This window comes from Microchirus variegatus (assembly GCF_963457635.1).
Source record: "Microchirus variegatus genome assembly, chromosome: 21".
NCBI classification, from domain to species: Eukaryota; Metazoa; Chordata; class Actinopteri; order Pleuronectiformes; family Soleidae; genus Microchirus; species Microchirus variegatus.
In genome coordinates, this window is record NC_139822.1 from 18760746 (window position 1) to 18770826 (window position 10081).

Sequence of the window (10081 nt, forward strand, 5' to 3'; positions counted from 1 at the left end):
CGGATTGAACCCTGGAACATGGATTTTTTTTTATGTCAGGATTAAACCCAGGAGCATGGGTTTTTAATGTCAGGATTAAACCCGGGAACATGGGTTTTTAATGTTGTGGTTAAACCTGGGAACATGGGTTTTTAATGTCAGGATTAAACCTGGGAACGTGTGTTTTTTTATGACAGGATTCAACCTGGGAACATGGGTTTTTAACAGCAGGATTAAACCCGGGAACATGGATTTTTTAATGTGTTCGTGTAGAGAGTTCAAGAGTTAGATTTAGTGTTACTTTAGCACTAATGAATAAAGCAATGTTTAAAAGACCATTAAACATTGCTAAATAAATGTTTTCAATGCGTTTATTTATTTATCCATTTATTTATTTACTCATTAATTCATTCATGTCTTATTTATTTCTGTATTCATTCCTTTTTGTTTATTATGATGATGTCATTTATTGTCCATGACATAGCAGGAGTATTTCAGGTGACTGGCCATGTAGTTCTCACTCCTGGCCGGCAGGGGGCAGTGAATGATAAGCGCCTCCGCTCGCGGACGGACGCCGAGGCGGAAGCGACCGAGCGCGCAGTGTTTTCTCTGTAGTCATCGTTCGTGTAGCTGCTAACGAGCGAGTGCCTCCGGACGCCGTGTTACACAAAGAAAAAAGACTCCACTTTCGTGCGTTTTTCCGACCGACGAGATGCCGCTGGAGAACCTGGAGGAGGAGGGTCTGCCCAAGAACCCGGACCTGAGGATAGCGCAGCTCAAGTTCCTGCTCACCATGGACGGACACCGGCAGGATGCTAGCGTGAAGACGGAGCTAATGGATGCTATCAAAGTGAACAGTGAGTTAGCATTTCTCTCCGCTGTCTGACATGAGACCGTGAAGCTTTGACGTTCTCATTTACACATCACTGTAGCTGACATAAATGTAAATACACCGTGTTTTAACAGGTGTTTTCTTTATTTATATATATATATATATGTGGACCTACCGTATTTTAAGGAATATTGACAATGCTAGTAAACGTTTCGTGCTAAAGCTAGCCACATAGCCATAACCCCTTCATACATACTCTACTCGTTTAGATCACCTTTTTTTTTTATCCTTTAACGTTATTAAATTAGAATTAATGCCTAGCAATAGACTGATTTTCTTACCAAAAAACACAATTATCATTGATTTGTGTTTTCGGCGTTACCACTTTATTAGGTAATTTGACTTATGACATAAAATCCTTAAATGAGCCATAAATGTGCAGTTTTTACAGCAGCGAACAGTAGTAGTTAGTTAATAAGAGTTAAATTACTAAATAATACATTTGCGTGTGAGCTTCATCTTGGTAAATTGTCACATGTTCGTTGTTGTGCAGTAAACAAATGTTACACGTTCAATCCTTGAGCAGTTTTCTGTACGTACATTATTATATATTTCTGTTTTTGGCTATTGATTCATTATTTTCTCGATGAACTAAGTTGTTGTTTGAAACTTGTTGTTGTTGTTGTTCAGCAGCAAAGAAACCAGAAACATATTTATATCTGTAAAGATGTAAAATCAGAAGACTTTTGATAATAATAATAATAAACACTCACAAACCTATGAGCCAATTATCTAAGTAGTTGGCGATTAATTTAGTAATCTAGCCCTAATTTAATTGCCATATCATTTATGCACCTATTTAGACACATTTTATAAACCATGTTTATACCATGTTCCACATTTTACCTGCTGCTTTGATCGTTTTATTTGTTATTTTGTCAGTTCTTAGCTATTTAATTTCTGTAAGTGCAAATGTAACACGTTTGTGTTAAATGTGAGTATTTTCTGGTTTCTTTGCTGTTGTCGTACAAATAAATAAATAATTTAAATGAAAAGATTTGACTGAAGATAATCTACTGGGATTTTCATGCACCCGATTACAGAGAAGAGATGAATATACGACACAAGAAGCAGCAAAATATTCCAGATTACAGTCAAATTACCAACATCTTTAATGTGCTGTGACATGAATATTAAAAGTGTTTTCCCTGCTCTCTGTGTGTGCAGACATGGCTCCGTACTACGAGGCTCTGTGTAAAGAGCTGAAGTGGCCGCTGGACTCAGATCTGCTGAGTAAAATGAAGAAAGCCAACGAGGAGGAGCTCAAACGTCTGGACGACGTCCTGGACGACGCCGAGAAGAACCTGGGAGAGAGCGAGATCAGAGACGCCATGATGGCTAAAGCCGAGTATCTCATCAGGATCGGAGACAAGGTAATAAACGGAAGAATAATACAAAATACTGGTTGTATATTATTATTATTATTATTATTGTTTTTGTAATTGGACATAAAATAACAAAGCTACAGTAAAGTTACTAAGTAAGATATGATGATGATGATGAGAGAGAACTCTTCTGATCTTTCAGCTTCTTAAATGTGAATATTTTCTGGGGTTTTTTTGTGGTTTTTGGACAAAACAAAACATTTGAAAACATCAGGTTTGACAAATTAAACTTAATCTATTTTTGATCCTCTGTTTTATTATGTTGACTAATCAATTAATCTGTCAATTATTTTCTTGTCAATGGAGAAATTGTTTGGTCAAACCTGGGATTGATGACGTTGTCAAAAGTATGGTTTATGTCCACAAAGATTTATTTGTTTTATGGAGCAAAGAAACCAGAAAATATTCACATTTAAGAAGCTTTTTTAAATCATTTTAAACATTAAAAATAAATGTTCTGCTGATACTTTTTCAGCAGCTTCTTAAATGTGAACATTTCCTGGTTTCTTTGCTTCTTATAAACAAATAAATCATGAAAAAAGAATACATTTGGTTTGTGGACAAAAACAAAACATTTGGAAACCTCAGAATTCCCAGTTTTGACAAATAAAACTTAATCTATATTTGATCCTCTGTTTTATTGTTTTCCTTATCAATTAATCTGTCAATTATTTTCTTGTCCAATGGAGAAATCGTTTGGTCAAACCTGGGATTGATGACGTTGTCAAAGACCTGGTTTATGTCCACAAATATTTATATGTTTTATGGAGCAAAGAAACCAGAAAATATTCACATTTAAGAAGCTTTTTTAAACATTAAAAATACACTTTCTGATTATGTTTTTTCAGCAGCTTCTTAAATGTGAATATTTCCTGCTTTCTTTGCTTCTTATGAACAAATAAATCATGAAAACAGAATAAATTTGGTTTGTGGACAAAAACAAAACATTTGAAAACCTCAGAATTCCCAGGTTTGACAAATGAAACTTGTTTTTTTTTCCTAATCGATTAATCTGTCAATTATCTTATTGTCTAATGGAGAATTTGTTTGGTCAAACCAGTGATTGAAGGTCTGTTTTAAAATATTCACATTTAAGAAGCTATTTTAATCATTTTTACACATTTAAAAACGTGTTTTTCAGCTTCTTAAATGTGTATATTTCCCGGGTTTCTTTGCTCCATATAAACAAATAAATCATAAAAACGGAATAAATTAAACAAAGACATTTGAGAAAATCATCATTTTGAAGTTTACTGAACAAAACCAATGTTTTTTTAAACATTTTCTTTCCACGACTCAAACAAATCGTCGATTACTCTCCTAAACGATCGCCGTTTGTGCGTCCGTCCACAGGAGGGCGCTCTCACCGCCTTCAGGAAGACCTACGACAAGACGGTGGCTCTTGGACACAGACTGGACATCGTCTTCTACCTGCTGAGGATCGGCCTCTTCTACATGGACAGTGACCTCATCACGCGCAACTCTGAGAAAGCAAAGAGGTGACGACGGGTTTGACGACGACTTTGTTCTGGAGACGTCTGCACGCACAACTCACTGTGTGTGTGTCTGTGTGTGTGTGTCTCTGTGTGTGTGTGTGCGCAGTCTGATCGAGGAGGGCGGGGACTGGGACAGGAGGAACCGTCTGAAGGTCTACCAGGGTCTGTACTGCGTGGCCATCAGAGACTTCAAACAGGCGGCCGAGCTCTTCCTGGACACCGTCTCCACCTTCACGTCCTACGAGCTCATGGACTACAAGACGTTCGTCACGTACACCGTCTACGTCTGCATGATCGCGCTCAAGAGACCGGACCTGCGCGAGAAGGTGACGCAGAGAACTTTGTGTTTATTATATCGGATATATTATGGAATCGGTCTCGAGCGTCCGCAGATTTTAGCCGTTAACGCGATAACTGGAAAGGCGTTTGAGATTAAATGTTCTTTTCTTTTTTAATAGGTCACATACCACCTGTAGATGATCCCTATTGATTTTGAGCTGTCTACCATTATTATTAATTAGTTAATTCATTAATTAATGATATAAAAACAACATATTTTCGCCTGTATCTTCCAAAGTATTTGCAGGTATTGGCTTCAAATTTTGCACGGGCATCACATACCACCTGAGAATTATCCCTATCTTTGTAGCTTTATTATTAATTAGCAAATTATTTAATTTATTATGCTTAAAAAAAACACATTTTCGGCTTTATCTTCCAGACCGATGGAGATATTGCCTTCAAATGTTGTACAATGATTCATGTAACAACTATCTACAAGTACAATCATTATTACTTTGGCTATGATTGGTAATAGTTACATAAGAAGTTAATTTGGACACTTTGAAGTTATGGCAGGTGTGGTTAGCATTTTAATATTCATAATATTTAACAACTGGTTTTATTAAAAACTAGAGAGAAATGTATGAGTTCAGATATTCTGTGTTCAATATCGAGTTTGTACGGATACTATGAACATGTATAAAGTGTAGTCAGCATTATATCATAATATTTAACAGTTATTTTGTTGAATTTATTAATAATTAATTGAAACAGTTAGTGGCAGGTGCGAGTGCGTATACTTTGGGTATATTGGAAAGTTGAGGATTGGACAAGTTGGCGGATATACCCCTCGCTGTCGACCCCCGACAGCGTAGGCTGGTTTATGAAAGTGTTGTTGTTGTTGTTGTTGTTGTTGAACGTCGGATGTTTGTTTGTGTGCAGGTGATCAAAGGAGCAGAGATCCTGGAGGTTCTGCACAGTCTTCCTTCCATTCGTCAGTATCTGTTCTCGCTCTACGAGTGTCGCTACTCCGTCTTCTTCCAGTCTCTGGGTGAGTCCACGCTCTTCTCGTCGTCTTTTCACTCGAAAAACAGGAGATTTTTGGTCATTTTTAACAACCGGCACCGGCTGATTCTTAAGTACCAGCTCTGACGAGGTTCCATTCTTAAATGCGTCGTCCTCTGATTGGTCAGGAAGTCGTCACTGAAGAGTCGTGGGCGCGACGTTTGACGCGAGAATCAAAGCGAACAAAGTCCAACTCTAGATTAAAGTTAAACAGACTTAAAAATCCTGAAAACATTAACGTTAATCTGCAACATTTAGCGAAGCAAATGTCTAAAATGTTAATATTTAACAGAGGAGTCGGGAAGTCCCGAACGATTCAGTGAACAAATCTTTTTTTTTAAATCCACTGATTCTAATGATTCACTTTCACTGAAAACAACTGTTTTATAAGTCACTCGTTTGTGTCGCGTATAAAACGTTGTTGCGTCAGTTTCACGCAGTTGCGCTGCGGTGGCTCCGCCCACGTTGAGGAGGAGGAGCTATGACGTCATGTAGAATGGTTAAATGGTGAAATCATGTTTTTTTATTTCATATTTAGTTTGTATATAGTTTTCATTGAAAATCCTGTATATAAAGGCACAGGAGCACAGACAGGAAGTGTAACGACACAGATTATTGTTATTATTATTGTTGTTGCTCTGTTTTCATCTGCGCGAGTTTATCGTCCGTTAGCAACTTCCTGACGACAGTTTTTTGACAGATCGACGATCGTATTTACGTCAAAACCCCTCAGATTTGAACACAGACGCTGAATTTAATCCAGATTACAGATGTATGAAGCATTTCTCAGACGCGTTTGTCTCAGCGATCTTGTCATGTTTATATGAGACGGTAATAACTCTACGCATATGAAGTTCTATCATTGTAAACATTTCTTTGTCCTAGGGCTGGGCGATATGGCCTGAAATCAATATCACGATATATCGAGCAGCTCACCTCGATAACGATAAATGTACGATAAGTTTGAAGTTGCAAAATTATGTCATCGGCTAATTTGCATAATTGACCATTTGCCTGTTATAAGTGTCCGAGTGTCTTAAAGGGACATGAACATACAGGTAGCCTGCCTAGCTACACACAGCCAAAAACAACTTTTATTTTGTTTTCTTTTTCTTTTTTTTGAATTATCGAATGTATCGATAATGGCAAAATGATGAAGATTATCGTCGTAAATTTCGATAACGATACATTTTCGATATATAGCACAGCCCTACTTTGTCCCTTTTGAGAAAGTACGAACGTCTGTGCAGATTATCAGATTAACAGGACGTTCTGGACGTTCTTGAACGAGTAGATTGAGATTTAGCTGAGAGTGAGACAGAGTCCGTCCTCTAAAGTAAAAGTAGTCGTAAAATAGACTTTATGAATAAATAAATAACTGAAAACCTCATGACAAATAAAATCAAACTGCAGATTAAACCTCGCAGTTTATTTATCAATTATTCTGACTGTATTTTCCCTGTTCTGCCATGTTGTCATTCCTTTATCTTCTTCTTCCTCGTTCAGCCACGGTGGAGCAGGAGATGAAGAAGGACTGGCTCTTTGCTCCTCACTATCGTTACTACGTCAGAGAGATGAGGATCCAGGCGTACAGTCAGCTGCTGGAGTCGTACCGCTCCCTCACCCTGGGATACATGGCCGAGGCGTTCGGCGTCAGCACCGAGTTCATCGACCAGTGAGTCACCATTTTATTCTACGGGTTGAAACATTTATCTCGATCTATATATCAGGAAATTAAGTTGCTAAAGTAAACGGCTCACTCTCTCACACCAAACTCCATGGAGAAAATCAGCGATTTAACAGCTCCCTCGTGTGGTCAGTCTGTGTTACTGAGGTAAATTGAAATGATGGATTTAAAACCACTAAGTCGTGAAATTATTGAATTCAACTGAACCGACGGAGGCGGCAGTGGATCAACAACTGTGTGCTGTGATGTAAAATCGCTGATTTTCTCTGTGGACTTTGGTGCAGGAGAGTGAGCTCAGAGTTCCCCGATCATAAAAGTCAGCCTTAAAATATCATCGATGGATTTTTATCAGCCTTTTTTCCTGTGTCTGTTTTTGGCGGCCATTTTGTTTTCCGTGAGATTGTGTCCTTGAAAGTTTGTCATTTTTGGGGAAAAACATATTTTAAAGCCCTTGAAAATAGCCTTAAATAGACGCAGGTCATTGAGTTTTGGTGCAAGGAAGAAGTGAAGTTTATTTATTTATTAAGCTAAACATCTCCCTCGTTTGTTACGACGCCCCCTACTGTTTCATGTACGTAGATGAGGACAAACACGAAGACATAGTTACTGTGTCACTCTCTGTCGTTTGAAGTGAGATTCCATGCAGAACAATGAGCGAGTAAAGTTAAGCGAGAGCAAGTGACGATTCCCAAGAATTTGAGGTCAACCACTGTGAGGGAACTAGACCTGAATCGATTACTAAATTAAACGTCAACTATTTTGATCATCGATAAACATTTTGAAGCTTTTTTTCATGATTAAAACACAATTTCTGATTGTTTCAGCTTCTTAAATGTGAATATTTTCTTACGTTTCTTTGCTCCACATAAACAAAGAAATCATTAAAACTGAATCATTTCCAGGTTTGACGAACACTGATCGACGTTCTCTGGACCAAACGGTTCATCGATTAATGGAGAAAATAATCGTTCAATTCAATAATTTGAATTTAAGGCCTTAAAATAAGTATATAGTATATATTAAATTCTCCTAAAATCTCATAAAAAGGTCTTAAATACAGTTTTGAAAGGTCTTAAAAATCCATTAACGTTACTTTTATTTAAAACGTGCATAAACTTCAGTCTCGCTTTGAAATGTTTCTATTTTTGATGATGCGATAACAACAATAACTACTAGCGTGCTTTGCACGCGCCGCGGTGCGTTATAGCTTAGCATATCGGCGGAGAAAACTTAACGAAAACCCACAGCTAAGCCGAACTGCGGGTTCAATCATTTGTGGCTCCAATTTTCCTTCATGTCTTTTGTACTTTTTTTGTCAGTATGGATGTGAAATGGGTCTTAAATTGTATTCGTTATGGTCTTAAAAAGTCTTAAAAAGCTGCAGAGACGCTGTTGCACCTCTAGTGGTGAAACCCTTCTTTAAAGTTGTAGGAAATCTCCTCGAACGTTGTGATCTAACTTCCATGTTTTCTTCATTTCCCTCAGGGAACTGTCGCGATTCATCGCCGCCGGTCGCCTCCACTGTAAAATCGATAAAGTCAACGAGATCGTGGAAACCAACAGGTGACGATTCTTTAAAAAAAAACTCTGTAACAAAGTGTTGAAGGTAATCTAATCTAATCTAATCTGACGCTCTTCTTCCTCTTCTTCTCCAGACCCGACAGTAAAAACTGGCAGTACCAGGAAACCATCAAGAAAGGCGACCTGCTGCTCAACAGAGTGCAGAAACTGTCCCGAGTCATCAACATGTAAAACACCAACTCACAAACATGTAAACACAAACTCACAAACACCTCTTTGACTTCAAGTGAACTTCTCTACGTGTGTATGTATATATAATAAAAAACAAAAGCTTTTGTTTAAAAAAAACCAAAACGTTTCTCTAAACTTTGTTCAAACTCGGCAGGAAAACAGGAAACGCAGACGACAGCGTGTTGTTTTTTTCATATAAATAGCAGTATAAATTATTCTTTTATTTACAGAGACTTGTTACAAAACAAATATACTATACAATCTTTTCTCCTCTTTTTTTAAATATTAATTCTAACCCCCTAGACGTTTTTGTTCGTGAATTACAGAGCAGCCAACGCGTTAAAGTCCAGCTGGAAAATGATTCTGATAATGTATACAACAACAACAACAACAAAAACAAATCTATACACTTTGCTTTTACAGAGTATGAACCCCGATTTACTTTCTCTTCTTCTTTCCTCGCCGTCACATTCCAAGTCTACGGTTCTGATTTAAAAACAAACAAAAGGTTGCGACGTTTGAGGGTAAACAAAAACACTCGATTCAAAGTTCTTTGCGTAGAAAAAGCCGACGTTGCGATTGTCTACGTCTTGTCTGGAGAACGACCGCTTTTACAGAAACTCAATCGAAAACTCGGGTGTTTCAAACGATGTTTGTGTCCGATTCGCTCTTTCACGTCAATTAAGGCTAGCGCTTTTAACGCGTCTCTCGATGCGGTAGGGCTGTCAGTTTATCGTAAAAATCTAAGGTAAGCTAAGGTAAATAACGTAAAAAAAAAAAAAAAAAACACGCAACAGAGCCCGTTCACGCAAGAGTTGTAAAGAAATCGCAAAAAAAAAATTGTATCGTAGTTGACGTAATCGCCATTTTGGGTATCGTAAAAAATGCGACATTTGTACCGTTTTTTTTTTTTTACCAATAATTTTCTATTAGCAAGAGTTCGCAAAATCTTATTGTTTTGTCGGAATCACGTCTTAATGTATCTTTTTTTGAGATTGTTCACAACGCGCAAGCTTTTTGCCTCTTGTGTTTTTAGTGTATTTCTGTGGCAGTGTTACAGCGCCACATACAGGCCTGACAGATGTACTACAGCGTTTATAGCGTGTTTTATGGGAAACCTTAAGGACAACTGAATTAAAAATCGTACAGGGGGGGAAGTTCAGTTTCCGTGTGGCTAAGGCCCGGAAGTGCATCAGGCTGTTTCAAGTAATTGCCACATGGTCCAGCAGAGGGCGCTTTCTCTCGAAAAAGCATCTGAAAAGTACGTTTTTTTCACTTCTTCACAACAGCGACAGCCGAGATAGCGAATTTATTTTTGCAAAAAAGTGACAGCCCTACTTTACGACGAGACCGCTCGCTCAACGGAGCAATTTAACGCAATATTAGTAGTGTTTACGAATCTTATCAAATGAAGTTGAGGTTTTTCGAATCGCTAGATTTCGGATTCTTAGGTTAAAAACGACCAACGTCCCGGGAACACTTTGAACATTCAAGTAAAGACACGACACGACGCGAAGAAGACGAATAAATACTGTCCTCGGAA

The 10081-nt window shown here is 37.9% G+C and overlaps 1 protein-coding gene across 1 annotated transcript; it reads left to right on the forward strand.

The window, feature by feature from the left end:
* Positions 1–571: 571 nt before the first annotated feature.
* Positions 572–8629, forward strand: psmd6 (proteasome 26S subunit, non-ATPase 6). Its single transcript, XM_083907755.1, has 8 exons — positions 572–836; positions 2039–2244; positions 3610–3755; positions 3859–4078; positions 4977–5085; positions 6606–6774; positions 8272–8349; positions 8442–8629. Exons 1-8 carry the CDS (start codon positions 692–694, stop codon positions 8536–8538), a joined length of 1170 nt encoding a protein of 389 aa, XP_083763881.1. The 5' UTR covers positions 572–691; the 3' UTR covers positions 8539–8629.
* The last annotated feature ends 1452 nt before the right edge of the window (positions 8630–10081 follow it).

Excerpts from the sequence above, each read along its gene's own strand:
- psmd6 (XM_083907755.1), top strand. The coding sequence starts at position 692 with ATGCCGCTGGAGAACCTGGAGGAGGAGGGTCTGCCCAAGAACCCGGAC. Across the intron at positions 3,756-3,858 it reads AACTCTGAGAAAGCAAAGAG|TCTGATCGAGGAGGGCGGGG; the intron begins GTGACGACGGGT and ends GTGTGTGCGCAG. Across the intron at positions 8,350-8,441 it reads GAGATCGTGGAAACCAACAG|ACCCGACAGTAAAAACTGGC; the intron begins GTGACGATTCTT and ends CTTCTTCTCCAG.